The 20,137-nt window shown below is 38.0% G+C and overlaps 1 protein-coding gene across 2 annotated transcripts in view; it reads right to left on the reverse strand.

Annotated features, from left to right (window-relative positions):
* Window positions 1–4,469: 4,469 nt before the first annotated feature.
* Window positions 4,470–20,137, reverse strand: part of LOC121329359 (carbohydrate sulfotransferase 11-like) — a 36,900-nt gene continuing 21,232 nt past the window's right edge. Inside the window, exons 2-4 of one of the 2 annotated variants that reach the window (XM_041274930.1) lie at window positions 14,423–14,505; window positions 8,128–8,175; window positions 4,470–5,681 (exon numbers count right to left, since the gene is read on the reverse strand). In XM_041274930.1, coding sequence (XP_041130864.1) covers window positions 4,836–5,681; window positions 8,128–8,175; window positions 14,423–14,505 — 977 coding nt within the window. In that variant the 3' untranslated portion in view covers window positions 4,470–4,835. The remainder of the gene's footprint in view (window positions 5,682–8,127; window positions 8,176–14,422; window positions 14,506–20,137) is intronic. The other variant, XM_041274931.1, reaches the window with a different exon arrangement.

The raw sequence follows: 20,137 nt of genomic DNA on the forward strand, positions 1-20,137 counted from the left end.
AATTAAGGTATTTCACATGATTTCAGGTTAAATATACCTGTCTCTGGGAGGTCACACAGTCGGTTAGTACATTTCCTAACAAAAACTACATCATGAAGATGAAGGAACATTCAAAGTAAATCCAGAATAAGGTTCTTCAGAAGCACTAATTAGTCCATTATTAAGAAATGGAGAGAATATGGCACAGCTGTGAATCTGTCTAGAACAGGCCGTCCTCAAAAACTGAGTATCTGGGCTAGAAGGGCACTAGTCAGGGAGGCCACTAAGAGGCCTATGGCAACTCTAAAGGAGTTAGTCTTCCACAGCTGAGCTGGGAAATACTGTGCATATGGCAACAATAGCCCGGGTGCTTCACAAAACTGGCCTTTATGCGAGAGTGGCAAAAAGAAAGCCACTGTTGGGGGGGGGGGACCTCACATTGAATCTCAGCTAGAGTTGTGGGAGAGAGACTCCGAGACCAAGTGGAAGAAGATTCTATGGTCTGACGAGACCAAAATAGAGCTTTTAGTTTTATCGCCAAGTGCTATGTTTGGCGCAAGCCTAACCCCGCACATTATCCTGAGAACACCATCCGTACCGTGAAGCATGGTGGCGGCAGTATCACGCTATGGGGAGGCTTCTCTGCATCAGAGCCTGGAAAGCTTGTGAAGTTAGAGGGCAAAATGGATGCAGCAAAGTACAGAGAAATCAGTACAGAGAAGTACAGAGGAAAACCTGCTGAAGTCTACAAGAGACCTGGGACTTGAGAAGATTCATCTTCCAGCAGGACAATGACCCCAAACATACAGCCAATGCCACACTGGAGTGGCTTTAAAACAAAAGGGTCAAAGCCCGAACCTCAATCCAATTGAGAATGGCCTTTATGGGCCAAAGGTTCCTCTACCAAATATTGACTCAAGGGGGTGAATACTTATGCAATCAATTATTTTCTGTTTTGTATTTGTAATTAATTTAGAAAAATTTGTAGATTTTATTTTTCATTTTGACATTATGGACTATGTTGATTAGTGGCAAAAACTCAAGTAAAGCCATTTTGATTCCATGTTGTAATACAATAAAATGTGGAAAAGTCCAAGGGTGGTGAATACTTTTGAGCTACTGTACCTTCACATTGTATGATGTTTTTAATTATTCTGTGTGTTTTTTAAATTGAAAAAAATAGATCATAAATATAATAACAATAATAAACAACCAACAAACACACACACGAGGGACTGTAAAAAAATAAAATAAAAAAAAAAAACACCACACTCAACATAACCTGTATGTTGTAGATGCTTTCTCTAAAGTCTATGTTGTAGATGGTTTCTCTAAAAAAATATTATTGGAACAAACACACATTTAGATTCCCTGAGGTACACTCTGACAGCATGACAGCATGCAGGTAGAAAACACTTAAGGGAGGAATCAGTGCCTGTAGTTAAAACTACCGTTACTGAAAAAACTGGCTGCTTTACTGACGCCTCTGTCAATTATTTGGCTGGAACTGCCTGGAACATTACTGTTTAATTGGATTAAACCTACATTGCCAAGTAGAAATTATTGGACACTCGAGTGGGGGCAGGGGTGTCAATATATGTTTCACTAGACACTTGAGAGTTTTAATAGATTTTATTAAAGTCCAAAACATAAACCATCTTAGCATTATTTTAAAAATGCACTTTATTTTATTTATTTTTTTTTACATAAAAAGGGTACTTTATTTGTTTAACAATCATGTGAAGAGAGACCTCCTTCTGTTATGAAGCAAGTTTTGCTCCAGCCGATTCACTTTCACAACCAAATTCATGCTTAGAACCACTGGAACACAACTAAGATAAGTACCTCTTATTTAAATTAAAACATCTCCTCAATGAAAAATACTATTAACGTCCAGTGATTTTCAACAGACAATTACACACAAATAAAAAATGAAAATAATTAAAAAGATCATAATGAACCACATATGTCAAGTCACTCTGGCCTGCATCAACGGTATACTGTAGGGCAGGGCTTCTCAATCTCGGCCCTGGAGACCCCATGTGTCTGCTGGTTTTCATTCCAACGGAGACCTGATAATTTGCTTTAAAAAAAAAAAAAAAAAAAAAAAAAAAAAAAAAAGTGAAAGCAAGTAAAATGGTCAAATTAAGCAAACCGTTAGTTCAATTAAGCGTCTAGTTAAGTAACAGAGCTCAGCTGGAATGAAAACCAGCAGACAAAGGTTCCCAGGACCAGGTTTGAGAACCCCTTCTGTAGGGCATCTCTGTTTAGTGGAGATTCTTGGCACTGTTGATTATGTCACGGAATTCACCAATATATAAATCCAAGTATCTTGACTCAGTTTGTAAACAGGTCAGGTTTTTTTTTTTTTTTTACATTTGTCTGTTAATACATAAAATAGCACTATTTTACCTTAGTTTCAACAGTTTAAACCACCAATTCTAAAACGTTTGAAATTCACAGCATCCTTGTTCAATAAATATAATCCTATCCGTAACATGGCACAGCACTCCAAAGAAAAAGGTTTGACACTACAGTATGTGATGCTGTTGGAACTAGTGAATGTTATACTATGTGTTAAAAATGTCTTATTTTTCAATGTATAAAATCACCCCGTAATTTGACTGCAAATCAACAGCCAAAAACAGAAACTGCCCATATATTTGCACATTGAATATTCAAACCAAAGATGACTAAAGTGGTATCTTTACCTCATGTATAAATACAAATTGGACAAGGAGATGGATCAATGGCCTTAAACCTAGAATTGCAGTATACTTTTATTTTGAATGGTGAAGTGTATGTAGTATTGTATCTATGAGACACACATACTGTATGGTTGACATAAAAAGCAATGCTGCATGATGATACACCATCAAAATGTGTTATACCTGCATTTGCGAATAACTATAATTCATTTAACTAAGGCGCTACAAAAACCCTAGAACCAGAGTGAGACAAAGCACATATTGCACCCTCCACTGCAACATTATTAATCTCTGTCAATGTAAATTCCAGGCAGTCACTAAAACGTTTGTTGATCACACAGAAAGGCCAGACTGACTTAACGAGTGACAGTCACTGTATCTGGAGCCTCCTGAAGACAGGTATCTGTCTGCTAAAACAGCCCTGTCTTTAATAACAAACACCCCTTACAATTCTTTAGAACTAACCTTATTGGAGTAAAAAGCAACAAATAAAACTAGCTGTCTGTGCACTTTGACTTTTGAATAATAAAAAATCATGACAGAAGAAAGGTTAAGTAATCCACACAAAAGACACCTTGTACCTTTAAACATGTAATCACACAAACATCCTCATTTCAAATTGCAGCTCAGCCACTGACTCTGCAATAACAGCACTCTGTCACAGATACAGATATGCAAGCACGTTTATGAACAATACTCAGTTCAACTGAGATCTGATAAGAAAAATGAAAAGGAAACTACCATAATCTATGGTAAGTTTTCCTAAAATGCCATTTTACTAGTTTAATCTCCTATTGGTTTATTCAGTCCGATTCTCTGCAGCTGTTTCAGCTTAGATTGTCATGCTTACTAACTATTCTAGCAAACAAATCTTTTAAAAAGGCAATGCAAGCTGGGGAAGGATAATAACGTGCGACATAAATATTTTTCCTCCTGGTGTGCAACACCAATATGCTTCCTCATACAGAAGCTGGAATATTTAGTAAGCATGGCAAATTATGATCCAAGCAGAAACAATGAGAGAAGCGTACAGACCACACAATATGATATTCAATATAAGAAATGAAACATTAAGAACAAGACAGGTCTTGAAGGTTGTAATCTTTTCAGAATGTGCATGTATATACTGTGCAGTAAAATACAACATCTTCCTGGCAATTTAAGGACAAAGTCTGCTGCGGATGTATACAAAGGCTAAAAAAATATCCATGTTCTGCCAGCAATAAGGTATATAAAAGTAAAAAAAAAAAAAAAAAAAAAAATCTAGTACTGTACTTCCCACAGTACAACAGACATTAAAACAGAAAAGCTGCTCTCCTTAGAAACACTAAAGTCATTCTACTGCCTCCTCTGATGTAGGGAAGTAAATTTACCCTCACTAACTGCTGATGAAGCATCCAGCATGGCAGCTAATTGAATTTTGACCTGTCTGAAGGTTCTCAAAATTAGAATAGATTTCACAAATACATTTGTATTATATATGCTGCTTCTACTTTCTCAGCTGTCTGCACTATTGTGCACAGTGCATCTAAAAGTTAATACATCTTTGCAACTCAAGCTCATGAGCACTTGAGTATTTAACTAGTAATAAATTAAAGCTGTTGGAATGGAAGTAGACCTTGAATAAATATGTACATTAGGGGCTATCTGCAAACTCGCAAAGCAGAACTACATAAACCTCCAGTATTGTATTCTGTGTGCAATGTTACACATAGATCCTTAAAAAAAAAAAAAAAAAAAAAAAAAAAAATAAAAAAAAAAAAAAAAAAAAAAAAAAAAAAAAAAAAAAAAAAAATGCCTTTGTTGAAGTTCTACACGTGTTGGGATGGCACACAATACGAACACTTCATCTTTACTCTGCTAATGTCTGTTTTGGGGTTAGTTGCTCCTCAATCTTGCATACTATACATGGGCTATTTTGTGTGTGTTTACTCACTCCTATAAGAATAGGTTTGTGATGTATTGCACAAATAACATTATGTTTATTTAGAGTCTTAACATCCTGCAAATTATTTTAAAACTTCCAGTTTTTGAGGAAGGCATGTCACAATTCCTCAACATCAGCGTACACAGCCATCAACACCACCACCACCACAAATACCTATCATTCATTAGGTAAAATATCACATCAAAAAAAGACAATGCTTCTCATCGAAAGTTCAAGTAGGTTGGTAAAGAGTAGTTAAACAACAAGAAGTCCATTTTGTACAAATTATAGAGTTTCTTCTGGTAGAAGGGGTTGATTTTGTGGAAGAACTGTGCAGTCATGTCATCCGTAGTTCTAGTGCTCTTGGAGGAGGAAGGGAAATGGACTCTATCGCTGACCCCCGCCAGCTGCAGGATGTAGCGGGCGTCCTCGTCCAGAGTCTCGTACTTGCCCACCACGTCATAGTGGATGATGCAGGGGTGGCAGAGCGAGTGCACCCTCTCCCAGTGCTCGTTGAAGGGCTCCTCACGCTGGGTGTGGGGATCCACCAGGTAGTACACAAACTCCTCAAAAGACACGTCGTCCCCGTGCTCCAGAGCCTCGTCACTGGGGTCTGGCCGGTGTCGCTTGACAATCTTGGTCCCGTAACGCTTGTGGAAGGCTGTATTGTACTTCCGGGTGAACTTGTTGCGGTAGGCCGAAACCAGGCGCTCAAACGGCTCTCGGACGAACGCGAATTTGAGGTAGTTCCTCAGCCTGTGGTTGATCTCTGAGGTGCTGTACTCTGAAAGCGTGCGCAGGTTCGAGGGAACGTGGGCCTCATTGGCAGGGATTTTCAGGGGATCCCGGTACTTGCCGTCACCTGTCAGCACCATCAGGACACGTTTCCAGTTGGTGCAGGCCACCTTGGGAACGTAGCAGTACAGAAGCCCATGGCGGTCGTCCACGATGAGGTGTTTGAGGTCGTCGGGGGTCAGCACTCGCCTTTTCCTGGTGTAGGTCTGGCAGGTCCTTTCCAGCAGGTCTCGCCGGCTCTGGTGGGTCACTTGGGCAGCCGATAGCTCAAACTGGAGAGCAGGGGAGAGAGAAGAAAGAAACATGCCTTTCAATTAGATGTTGTTTAAAAGTTTTGATGGTAAACAAAACAACTAAAATCATTAACTAATGAGTTTGCCAATCCTTAACTGTTTAGTGTATGCTGTACACAATTTTGGGTAGGAGTGTAACAAAACACTAATATCACGATACAGTATGTATCACGATATGCAGGCCAGGATGCAATAGTGTACCTATCACGATCAAACAGACGATTAAATCAGATAAAGTGTGTATTCATACGAAATATAAAAACACATCATTCACACTTACAATATTATCTTGTACGTTTCTTTAACAATTTAGGAATTAAAACCCAGCTCTACGTGTGTTAAGAGTGCTAGAATTTTTTATCTTAAAAAAAAAACAAAATGTACTGAAAACGCTCCTTTTAATATATATATATATATATATATATATAAAAATGTACCCAACATCTGATTATTTTAACATACCCAATCTCTAAACAAGTCAGTTTATCCTTTCTTTTCAACTATAAGGCTGTATACAGTTCATGTGCTTATATAATTGTATGCTTGCAAAGTCTGCTCTATACAAGTTCTAAATCTCTAAACATGGCAAGGCTGATAAACAACCCAACAACTTTCCATCCAAGAGACAGGCAGAACTAAAAAGGGAACATTGACAAAGCAAAAACCACGGCATAAAAAAAAAAAAAAAATGATAATGGACTACGATAAAAAAAGAGAACAAGACTTCCTGCCAGTGATCGCCTACATAAGGATTACATTAAGAGAGAAAAAGTAGCCAATGGCACACAAAGAAGTACAGCAATCCTGCCATTATATCAGAAGCAAATGGTGGAAAAGGAAGTGCAGAGTGTTCCCAGTGTTAATGAAAAGCATGACTCTGCACAGCAGCTCTCCAGATGGACTACAGCTCGACTCAGAGCCCTTTAGTAATGTGCATGTAATTTAATTACTGCTTGGAGACCAAACGCACCCAAGTTTAAATCCAACTTCTTCTATTGATTGAGGAGGCACTGGCACGGTACCAGTTAAGTGTTCTGTAGGGGTCAGTATTGGAAATCTGTCACATTGCTCACAAGAAACTTGATTTGGTGACTATGAGGTTCCAGATTTATCTTTAATGTATGTATATTAAATCATAATACCCAAGAAGCCTACGTACAGGAAAGGAAAAATAAATCCATTGCCATCCTAACCTATCCCCAGGTTATACACAAGTCCTTAAATCTGGGGTTCAGCAGTTACAAAACTTAGAAAAAAATAAAAATAAAAAAAATCAGAATTCCACAAAGCAGTAATAGTTGGCAACAGGTGATGTAACAAACTGAAACGCCCGAGTTGGATTCAGCATATACAGAGAGAGTGGAAAAAAAACAGGTAGAAGCTACATTTATATTTGAATAACTCAAGTATTGCTTATTATAGATGTACTCTTTATATGGTACTTAAACATACCAGCAAATGAGTTCCAAACTGCACTAAAACAAACATTTCCTTAAAAATATGTTATACATTTGCTGAGGTGAGGTGGGGTCACAGGGAACCATTTGTGTATCTTGAAGAATTTAGTGAACCTGTCAAGCTACGCTAGATCTGCCACTGTTAATCACTAAAAAAAAAAAAAAAAAAAAAAAAATCCTACAAGTTATTCAATTTTTTTTGCAGGGCAAGTAGATTTTTTAAGAAGGATAAGTAGATTTTTCTAGCATTTTGCCCTTGGACAACAAGTTTGTGCAATTTTTTAAACAGCCCCGCGATCTGTAGTCCAGAGTAGTTTGTAAAGGCAACTTCTCACTTATTGCAGGAAAAATGCTTAAGATAGGAGAACAGGGTGTATTGTGGTGTCATGAAATTCCTATTGCAGTATGTGATATTCCCAAAACACCACCCAATCCTTGGCAAAACAAAAAGCGCTCTACTGTATTCATGAATTTCTGTTTTTTTTTTTTTTTTTTTTTTTTTTTTTTTTTTTTAAAACAAAAGGAACATTGTGTAAACCCAATGAAGCAATGTCTTGTCACTATTGCAATAATTCCTCTGTTAGAAAATGTTTTGATCACCATGCAATAACTAAAACAATAACATAAAATAAGTAACATTTAAGGAAAATAACAAATGAAAGTGAATAATAAATAAACACCATTTTTAAAACAAAATCACTGTCTCCACGTGGGGGTAAAACTTAAGAAATGCTTGTAAAACATGAGTAAAGCTAAGCTGGATAAGGACTTGTAAGGTAAAAGGAACATTTGGGGTGAGGAGAGAGTGGTTGTAAAAGTTGTATAAATTAGGTCTGTAGTGTTAAGTTTCTGAAATATGGTGGGAGGTTAAAACAAATGGATTTGTTTTTTTTTTCTTATTTTTAAACAAGGTAGAGCAGTTGTAAAGTCTAAGAATAACAGTTTAAAATATGCATCTGACGACATACCGCATGGAAGAGCAGGTTTTGATTCCTGGAGTGATTCTCTTCACATCCCTATAGCGAGGAGGTAGAGCAGGGAGAAAGAGAAGCACACTGCTAAGAAAGGGGTGCTGCACAGCAATGTACTCCCAGTGGGATGCTAGTGTCTGGCTACAACTCTAGTTGCACATGTCTGAAATTCACTTCAAGCTAGAGAATGGGGCTTCAGCCAACACAAGGGGAAATTCTTGCCAAAAGTGAATAGACAGCAGATGTTCTTAAAAGGTATCCCCTTGTAGAAAATCAAAACTCCAGTCTTTGCAATCCCAATTATATATCTGTGGTCAAAAAAATAAAATAAAAACAATTACTCACATGCCTATTGGTCAAAACAGAGTCTTGATATTTATTACAATATGTGTCTTCATATTTTATGGACAGAAATAAAATACATTTTTGGACTGGCATTCATTATATAAAAAGTAGTTTGGATGAATTCAATAGGTTTCCCTAGCATATATATAAAAGAATGATAATTAACTGGTAAGTCATTGTAGTTCAATAAAAAGTACGCTTTTGAATAGGATTTTTAGGTATGTATCGATGATGACACTTCTTGAGACAAAAAAAAAGTGGACAGTCTTGTACCATAACAGTCTATGGGTTTATCAATCCTACACCCTGTCAGTCACAGCTGTTTATTGTGAGCACCAATGAATTCTCCTGGACTGCATCAATCACAAAAGGTTGTTAACACAATCCAGGGGCTCGCTAGTGCTGTGAAGTCCCCTGGCTGATCAAATCAACCTGCAAGTCAGATATATTGACCAACTCTAGACGCCGGGGCATGGCTTCTAAGCTGATGTGTTACTCCAGAATTACTGTAAGGTCAGGAAAAAAAAGATTTGAAAAGGGGATCCCAATCGTCAAGTGGCTGCATGCTTTGTTTACGCACATTTACCAATTCATTAAAAGTACATTGTAAATTTGCACAAAAAGGGGTTGAGGTTCGCCCTGCACGGCTAAAACAAATACTAAAGCCCAACAGCACTGTGGTGGCAAGCCCAAGCATGTGGAGGATATTAAACGGGTTGACAGAGTTCAACAACAGATAAATTGTCCCTGTCAGGACCATGTAAATAATGGGTGCAATATTGAATAAACTGTACTAGGGGCCACCTGCTCTCCTTAGATGATTTTGTCTTATTGTCCCGAGAAAGTGTCATCTGTTTACTACTAAAAGAATATTACCATGAATTTCACTTCTGCCACAGACAAGGAAGCTTAAATCATCCCAATATCCAAAATACATACCTAACATATCAAAATATATTTAAAAAAGTATTAACCACCACCTTTTAAAAAAAATAAAAATAAGCATATACCTAAAAATATAGTTTGGGTATTTCTGTTGAAATGTTGCGGATTTCTGAAAAGGGATAGAAATAAACTATAAAAGTAGACCACGCTATTTATTTGGTCTCCATTGTGTTATGTCAACATTTAACTGTATGCTTTGCTGTATATAATATAAAAGGATATAATACTGTAAAAAAACATGTATATTTATAAAGTTCTGTCATTAAAAGGATATTGAACGAGTATAGGAATATGCCAAACATAACTCTTGCATTGTTTTTTAAGATATATACCCTCTCCCCCTGATGTTTTGAATTGAATTAACAGATACAGCAGTACTTCCTGTTGTATATGTGCAATGTTTCAGGCAGGTATTGAAGATTATCATGATCTTTAAGAAGTACTAAAAACTGCCAAAACCCCACAGCCCTCCCTACAGTCCAGCGTCTGAGCTCTCTGGTCTTCTCGCTGGCCAGATGGGCTCCACACATTTGCTCTGCAGGAAGTTGGGGTTAGCAGCCAAATACTGAGATCTATTCATAGCGGTACTCTGTCCTTTCAGTGAAGAGTCAATACAGACAGAAACTCAAAGCTGAACAAGTGCTCCATAGTTTAAACACATCCTCTCGCTCCCTCTTTGAGATCACCTTCCACACTTTTTAATGTAAACATCCAGATTACCCAATGCAAGGAGAATCTTAGGTCATAGTTCCTCAGCTCCTCAAGTAAATCTTTCAAAAGACATGCATTTAAAAAGTTTGACAGGAATCAACTGCAAAGGCAATTTTTTGAGAAAGGATTTAAGGAATTGTAGTAAAATAAAAATTAGCAAAAAGTTGAAAGAGCCAGTAGTTAATTATCTTGAAGTTTTACATGGTTAAAAGATTTCCCTCCAACTGTAAGGATTTGGCCGGTACAGTAGTGGCTGTCTTACTTTGGTACCAAATCCTCACAAATTGGACTGAAATTTGAAATCCACTCATGTTCAGAGTAGGTGGACAGTGAACATGCTTTATTATGTTTTATAGTTTTAAAGCCAAAACTACCTTAAATTTGCTCTAACATGTACCTATTGTCATATGTCAAATGTTGGGGGGTATGGGGTCCCCGAGTGGCTCATCCAGTTAAAGCGCTGCCGCTGGGAGTGCAGGATGAGTCATACAGCTTGGACCCTGCCAGTTCATGTCCTGGCTGTGCAAAGAGGCTGAACTTTGCTAGGGACCCCGTCACATTGGCTCTGTTGCTCCTGGGGTGGGGGATGGGAGCAGGGATTGCTTCTCCTCATCGTGCAACAGTGACCTCTACTGGCCAGACACCGAGCACAATCACAGGGAATAGGAGCGGTCTGTTCTCCAGGATCGGTAAACCGCCTGTCTCTGCTCTGGGTTGCTCAGCATAAAAGTGATTCTGGCTTTAGGCTTGTGATCGAGGACGCTCACATGCCCTCAGAACATGATATGGGCTTCAAAACACAGTCTTGTTATGTTTATTTCAAAAGAGCAAACTGTTAGGAAGTAGTAAGGTCGGGTAGACTATGCCGACTTACAGTTTTGAATGAAAGATTGTGAGAAAGAAACTTGGGTGCTCTGTGAAAGTCATTACACCCGCCAATTAAAATGTATAGTTAGTATTCCATGTCACAACATGTGTTTCTGTTTATATGAATTGCAAATGAAAGACAAAAAAAAAAAAAAAAAAAGACTTTTCAAATGAAAACACACATTCATTTTTGAGAAAGGGTTTTAAAAACCAGATGAAAGAAGCTTGGAGGCTAAAACGTAAAAACCAGCTGTGCGATGAAAGCAAACACGAGCATTGCCTGGTTGGAAAATAGAGATTAGTGAGAAACTAAGAAAATGAGAAATAAAATATATACAGAATCAACAGAGCATAAACTTTTCTTACAGCATGATTTGGCCAGCATTTCATTTAGTGTTAATATAATCGGAGGTTATACAACTATTGACTGCAGTTGAGGCTTACAATGGGGGGGGGTTGCCCAGACAGACACTGGAGGCCCAAGTGAAACCGTTTTCCGTTATTAGGTAAAAACTTCAGTAAATACTTGTTTTACAGAACTTGTGTTTATTAAACTCATAATACAAATTACTCATCCACAGAAATCTGTGATGCTGTGGCAGGTCCGCCATTTTGTTTGTAGTCGGGTGGTGTCAAAGGCTCTTTGATTGACCATTGTTTAGTCATGTGATCCCGCCTTAGCCAATTGGGATGCATTAGCCAACTGGGAATTTAAAGGTTTAATAAAACGCAATATTGACCAGGGAAAAGCTGAATGAATAAAGTATAAAATGTATTAAAAAGGCAAACAATTCAACTACTAAAAAAAATAAAATAAAAGACAAAAACACTTTCAAAACCCTAGTGCACTGCTGGTACAGACTACCGTGAACAATGAAGGCACTTGCAATGCATTTACATCTATTGTTAACCCCTTCTTCCAAAGAAGAAAATGTGCCTTTTGAACTAATTCATTGAACTAGGATACGCTTCTAGGATCAGGATGTGAACCTAATCACTTTGAACTGTACATTGGAAAAATAATTCAATACAAAACTTGAAATTAAATCAATTGAATCTCTAATTAGACGACTTAACAGATTTATGAGGATAACCATGCTCCTATGCGATCTAAAAGAGTATAGGCTTTGGCTTGTGTTCCAGTATACTTTTACAGACTACCAAAGTGTTTTTTGATCTGTATAAGAACATATGTAAAGATGCAATGTCCCACAGTCATGCTAAATTATAATAAACACGTATCTTCATTTTAAAATCCGGCATATCTGGTAGAACACTAGGTTTAAATAATTTGTTTTTTCTAGGTAGTGATGCACTGCCTTGGTTGTGTCACCTGAAGCGTGAAATTGCTCCCAACCATTCAACTGCTTCCCTTAGTGACCGATGTGCTGTTGAGGTGAAATGACTCGGGAAGTGAAGCAACAGACGTCTTGAGAGGAAAGCCTGGAAATGTTATTTTACCAAGTATAACAACAAACACTGTGATTGAAAAAAGGAATACAACCTGTTTTGTCAAAATTCCACAATTGAGCCTACAGTTTGTGGCAAAGGGAATGCCAAAGAATACTTATAGTAAGTATGTAAGTATTTTGTTAGCTACAACCCCTGGACTCTAAATAGCAAGACACTATTGTTTTAATAAAACACATTTATTCCATAACTTAGACTACATTGTTGACAGTTAGGTAGCTCTAGTTGTAGCAGCACAAGCTTTCTCCTCTTGCCACCATATCACTCTGAATCAAACTGAAGTACAGTACAGTGTTGACTTCATTCTGTTCTTAAAATAACACTTTAAAAACCGGATCACGGGTTCTGTTCTTTTAAAAACAAATAAAAACTTCTGAAACCTAACATGCTTTAACTGTGACTCATTAGGAGACATTAGCATCCTAGCAAGCATATTTGAATCTGTTCTCAACAGTGTGACACATTGGCTACATATGACACTAAAAACCGAGGAACTGGAGATAGATTTAAAAAAATAAAATAAAATCTCAGAATGTCCCAACTGGCTTTAACACATAAGAATTTCATTTTAACTACATATTTTGCACATTTTCACATTATATAATTTGTTTTTTGTAAGCAAATCAGATCTGACAGTGCTGTTTTTGAGATTTAACATGGATGTATCTGTGCTACTGCCCCCTGGTGGCAAAGGCTAACCCTGCAGGTGTGGGGTTGAGCTTGTGCCTGTCCTTTGAGCAGAGCTTAAAAGTTTGAGGACAGACAGTAGAGGACGCTAGGTCTGACTAGGCCACTCACTCAATAAATTGGCTACAACAGACCACCCAGATGTAAATTCTTTAAAACAGATTCGATATCGAACTATTCGTGTTTGACAACAGAAAAAAGTATATATTCGGCTGCTAGATGTCAAGTGGTTTGCAAAAAATGTATAAAAAGGAATGGCTTCCTGTGAAGGAGTTCAACATAAAATGAGTCTCCTCTTCAGTGGTTGTCTCAGATTTCATCCGTCTTAATCCTAGGCTTGTTAAGCAGCTTGGGATAATAAATTAAATTCTACTTTCTAGTAGAATTATGAATTAGGAGGAGACAGCCAAATGTAACTCCTATTGCTTTAACTCTGAGGATTGTTTATTTTACAACAGCTCTCAAAAGCAAACCAAGGGTGAAAGGGCATTTTCATGTTAAGCCTCTCAGTCAGGCTTGCCAAGCCTCTTTCAATCCTTATGTCACATCAGAATCAGAATGCAAGTCCAAGACTTAACAACAATGAAAGCTGAGGAGCAGTTACCAGGACCACGGAAAGGCTGTTCAAGAGGGGGGAGGGGTCTGGCCACAAACATCTTCTTTTGAGAAACAAGGTTTAGAATCTGAAGGGTTAATTTCAATAAAAAAATAAAATTAAAAAAAAAGCTATTTAGTTCAATGAAAAAAGCAACGGCTCCACTATCATCCTCACTTTTACAGCAATTATATAGACAATATTTTCAATACATGCCAAAAGGCAGCCAATCTTCCAATCTCATTTGTTAACAGTAAGGGTGAAGCACTAATCCAGGACCCTGCTCTAAACCACTTTCTAGTCAGATAGAGAAATAAATGAAAGAAGGGCACATGTATATACTGGACTTCATTATTATTGATTATTTAGCACACACCTTTATTCCAGATGACTTAGAAATTAGTAAGAGTCACTTTTATTTAATGTATTTAATTCTAATTAACTCCAGGTCTGCCTAATGTATGTATGGTATACAGACATTAATGCACCCCACAGAGGTAGCCACAAAGCATACAGGATTTGGAGTCATTATATTGTGTTTAAATGGTTCAATCAAAAGTGTTGCAGGTACAAGGATGATCATACTAAAAAGTATCAGCTTGGTGTTGATCATTATTTGAAACATGGTGAAAGGAGCAGTGTGAATCTGTGTTGGTGTTTCAGTTTGCCCACCTGGTCACTGTCATAGAGGGTCTGGAGTGGACTTCTCCCAGCTTTCCCTTGCCAGCCGTTCCAAAGATTCCCTTGTTCTGCAGCTAAAGTGAAAAAATATCAGAAAAATTAGGTGCTGCTGGTTGCTTTAGAATGACACAACAGGGTTACTAAGCATTCACTACAGCGGAAAATTCTTTATAAAAAACAATTAAGTACTTAAAAGGGAAATACAAACAAAAAAGAGGATTAGTTAAGGATTTCCTATATATTCACAAATGCTGCATCTGCCCCATGTGTGGTTTTTGATTTATTGACTCTATAGAGTTCAATCTACCAGGGATCAGAATTAGAAGTAGGACATTGGAATGCCCATACCAAGCTGCTTTAGAATTGGACCAGGGCTTGTCTAAGCTAGACAAATATGTGACAAATTCTGAAGAGCCAAATTGCTCTGGGGCCCGGAAAAGATGGAATGCATTGATCTGGTGGCAACGAGACACGATTTACTGTAAATTCTGAAATTCAAGACTTACCTACTGACACTGTCTAGGAGAAACAAAATCAAAACATGAAGCAATGGTTTTACTGTTTTATTTACTAAACTCACAGGGAGCAGAACATAATTTCAATCCAGGGGCTTCCTCAGTCCAATCTTTTAAACATCTAGTCTACACCAATGCACAAATGACAGCAATATTTCAGGTTGGGAGTATTTCGTGCAGTAGCTAGAACGTTGCGGCCCAAAACATGAAAGTAATGGGAGTGACAAGCTGGAATCCAAAGGGAATCCTTTATAAAAACGCAGAGGTAGGCAAGCTTAGAATTTCCATTGCAGGACTTTTCTCAACCAGTTCCACAGTTACTTAATTGACCCTGCTTAAACAATGAAGGACCAGGTTGGAAAGAAGTACTGAAATGGAATAAACTGAATCCTCTCTGAGGGCTTGCCAATGAAACTCCACAACAAATCAGGGAAGGAGTGAAAGTGGTGCTGAAGCCGATCCAACATATATCTGTTGCTAACTGCAGTAATATGGAACAGAAACATCTGTGGAAAACGCTGGCAAAATGTAACTCTTCAAGGGTCCAGTCTAAGTTTTTCCTTTCAGTAAACATTCACCTTTCCATTTTTCCTATGCTAAACATTTTCTTAAAAGCAAGGGATGTTATACAAATGTTACTCTCATTTTAAAGAACCCTGCCTGTGTGCAAAGAGGTCCCTCCCCCCTTGTGCTTTTCTCTGCATGATCCCCTTGCTGGGGGACCTTGCTGGAAGAATGCCATAATTGGTTTTGCAAATGTGCCAGTGGTGAGAGATCACTTTACAAAGAAACATGGGGGCAACAAAACTACATTCCCAGGCCAGACAGACAGTCTCCAAGAGGCTGAAACAGTCAGCGTTACAATTGCTTAGCCCCACTGATTTCTCTTATACATGTTCCTATAAAACTGTATTGTATGAGACTTCACAAAATGGTACCTATTTGGCATACTGCTGTTATACTACATGAATGAAACTACTGTGTAGTTTTGCTAAGGACAACAGAGGCTTGTGTAATACAAGCATGTCTGTAATTAACTACTGTTACTAAATTGAAAAGAACATAGGCTATATATTTAATCTGAATGCAAATGCTTTCAAATATAAAATGACCCCTCACCTCATTTAAACAGTAATATTGTGTCCTTTTACACAATATTATATATAAAATACAGTGCACTCCGTTTATCCTTCCCGGGTGATTTGATTCTTAAAAGCGGACCGATATGACTACTGTGGTGAAGTGCCGCAGAATCAGTATGTTAGTTTGAGAGTAATAGCTTTGTTCCCTGCAGTGTAACAAGTTGGCCACTAGATGTCATGAGTTTCCACATGCATGCACGCCTCCGGAACATTCATAGTTGTTTGCTTAACGAATTAAGGTTAACTGGTCAATTGGTTAACTGCTTGTTAAAGTTAATGACCTCTCGATGAAAAGGGCTTAGCTGACAGCTTTGTGAAGGGGGGAGGAGGGCGGGGTATAAAGGAGTAAGGAAGTAGAAGCGAGCGGAAGCAGAAACGAAGAGAAAGCAATCAAAAACAAAAGAGCGAGTAAGACATCTGTTTGTTCCAGGAAAAGTATGAAATGTTTTGGTTTGTATTTGTTTAGTTGGGTAAAAGGCTTATCCATCCTGGACGTCAGACAGGGACCACACAAAGCATTGTTTAGTTGGTGCTCCAACCGAGAGCTAGGTTTATTGTGTTTGTTCTGTTTTATTAGCGACTGTTTCCCCACCACACAGTATGAAATAAAACCAACACCGATTTTAAAATCAAAACTCCAGCCTAATAATTTATCCTGCTCTCAGCCATGTCACATTTCAAGCCTCCATAGGTCAGCAGTTTAAAAGTATACAAATGTCAATGGTGCTCAATCATTGAGGACAATACATCAAAACAAGTCTTCGTGGGTAAGCAGCTTGTTACATGATCACGATTACATGCACTCGAGGCTGAAGAATCCTATTTTACTATAGTATACTGGAGAAGTGATTGTCTTGTGAGGGTGTCTAGTTTAACTGTCATGCAGTGTTATGTGTAATCGCCTTTGAATTAAAATGACATCACAGTACATTATTCAGGACTACCACTGCATTTAAACATCTGTGCCTTACTTATTGTCAGTTGCGATGCAAAGCTCAGTTTTTCACTAAGTGGATGCAAAACTGTGCAATATCCCTCCCCCCCGCATCACAATCCCCCTCCATCATGCATTTCACACAATAACAGTGCTGTACTCGGTATGTACTCAATGAATGTGTGTTCACTTTACTGAAACAAATTTTCACTTAAAGACAAACATACCTGCACAATGCAGTGGTGCGCTCACTGTCTGATTACAAATAATGCAGTATTTACTACATCATTGCATGACCCACGCTGCGTATGTGCCTAATCACGCAAGATGAGATCCAATTCAAATTCAAAAACAGCTTTATTAGGACTGGAAAAGCAAGCAAGAGTTAAAGAAATTCAAAGACACTTGTTTCTGTATTTTTTTGTGAATCCTTGCAGTGAATGTGCTATTAGGCCTTTTCACCTGACAAAATTACAGTGATGATACCACTGGTCTACACTGTCAAAATAATTGAAAATTGTACTGTACTATGCAGTTGATTTGAAGCTTTGCCATGTCTTCAGCTCTGCCAGGTCTTCTATAGCTATGCTGAAAATATCTTAGCTGACCAGCTATAAATGACACAGATATAAGTATTGCATTTGACTGCTGCTGCCACACATTTGTTTCATCCCTGCATGTCTCTTGGATAATAGCTATATCTAAAAAAAGAAGAAGTGAGGATTGGTTGTGTAAGCACATATCCTTCCGAGTACAAAGGAATTAAAAAATAATCTCGGGTTTGTCATCAAGACTTTTCTGGCAGGCCCTGTCTAGGACAGGCTCTAATTAAGTGCCCCTTGTGGAACAGTGCTCTGGTAATAGACTAGTCCTGTCAAACCTTGAGATCAGATAAATGGGAGTCTATGCAGCCACCATTTGTCAGACCATTAAGAATGAAGCAAACAACTTTTTTTCCCTCTAGATATAGAATCATGAATTCTCGCTGTACTGTAGTGGATCAGCTCAAGCCCTTCATCTTCTGATGGTTTGGGTTTTGGTCTCAACCTTGCCCTCAGCAGGTCAACTGAATAAATAAGAGGCTATGCAATAATAATAATAATAATAATAATAAATAATTAAACACCACCACCCAACTGTACACAACAATTTCTTTTAAAGTTTAGTGACTCAAGCATTGCCATTGTTACTCTTGAATTTAAATACATTCCTCTTCCACATGAATACAAATAATATTGATCTTTGCCTATTTGTACAGCTGTACTGAGGTGAAGCCGATTGTGTTTATTATCTACCTGTGATGTGCAGTCTTATTATCCTACATATACTTAAACAAGCAATTTTCCAATTTTAGCAGATTCGATTTTAATTTTTGTTGTACCAACCTCTTACACTTGACCATTTCTCACGTTGGGCTCTGACAAACTGTTTCTACACATGTTTGCTGCAGTGACTACTGAAATCAAGATTAAAAAAAAAAAAAAGTTGGTCAACGTATTCATGTTCTCTCAGCCTAAATGAGTGGTGCCTAAAGATTACATACCGAAAAAAACAATTGTATAAGTCGTCTCCCCCACTTTGAGACAACAATTTCAGGAAAAAGCCTACAGGTCACACTGGTATATAAGTCTCTCCTCCCTTTTTAGGACCCCCTAAAATACCTAGAAAACAGAACCACACAAAGGTTTTTTACAGTAGGTACTACCAACAAGGCCTAATCAAATACAGTGCATATATTTGAGGTCTATTCAGTACAAAACCAATAGCTTCTGTATCACATTAAAGAATTCCAATTTTCCACTGATGGCTTGTAAGTGTTGGATTATATTTAGATTTGGTGATATCATTATTTTTTTAACATTACTAATGCCAAGTCTCCAACACTGACCAGTATACAGTACCCTAAAGTAACAAGCCAAAAAGCAGTCACAAGCTGGAGACAAGCAACTGGGCAGTTCTGAGAGAAACCAGGCAGAAAGTTGCCTTCTTATACCTCTGTTCAAGCACAGAATCCTTAAAAGAAATACAACACTACCCGGATTTTCAAATTTAATTAGGAATTCTAGAGACTAACTGTAGATCCAGGCATTTTGAATCTGAGCTGAATCTGACTAGCAGTATTCCTAGACTATAAAACATCATGTACTGTAACACCCATTGTGCAGTATTTGATGCTTTGTTAATATCATTGTTGTATTTCAGCTCTGTTCAGTTCTTATCAATGCAACATGCTCTATATAATATATTGCTGTTAAGGGGTGTTCAAACAAATGTACAGCTTATTGGATCATAAAGCTGCCTGTGCCAAGAGTCTATCATTCCCTATATGTGACTAACCACGTTGGCTTAAAAGGGTCCTGCAGGTGGATACAATGGCAAACACATGGTCACCAAATACAACTATAGATATTGGGTCCCCTCGCACTCTATTGCAATAAATGTACGCAAAAGGCATTTTCTAAGCAGTATACTTAATGTTGAAGTACTGAAACAGTGTGAAAAATCAGGAATGTGGGTTTAGTTTAGATTCAAAATATATTTATGGCACAAAAATGTCCAATGGCAGAGGCTGTCCTTTATATAGACAGGGAACAACCAGATTCCAGACTTCAGTATGAAAGGATAGATACAATGAAGAACTGTACTCTGTCAAAACTTTGCCCACGGTTTTAAGCAAGCTGCTTAAACCCAACAATTCAGGCCTGTGCTTCCAGATCAGCCAACCAGCCACATGGTCATTTTAAAAAACTGATTGGAGCTGAGGGCATTGTGCTCAAGAGCTCCTTCGCTTGAGTTCTACATGGAATGCAGAGACAAATGAGATTCCATTTTGATCCAGACTTTCATTCAGCAAGCAGTTTGGAGCCTATTTTTTTGTTAACTTCTTTTCCATGAAGGGTGCTGTATACACGAAAGCACAGTGGTAGGGTATAAAAGCATTCAGTTTCGTTTCCAATACCTGACTGACTTATTTTACTTTTATAACAGATTGCAAGTGCAAGTGAAACTGAAGTCAAAAGACCACCCGCCTCCCCACTTGACCGCACACATAGAAGAAAAAAAAAAGGTGACAAGGCTGACCACATACTGTAAGGCTATCGTTCCATAGGGCCTA

The sequence above is a fragment of the Polyodon spathula genome, chromosome 16 (genome assembly GCF_017654505.1).
Source record: "Polyodon spathula isolate WHYD16114869_AA chromosome 16, ASM1765450v1, whole genome shotgun sequence".
NCBI lineage: Eukaryota > Metazoa > Chordata > Actinopteri > Acipenseriformes > Polyodontidae > Polyodon > Polyodon spathula.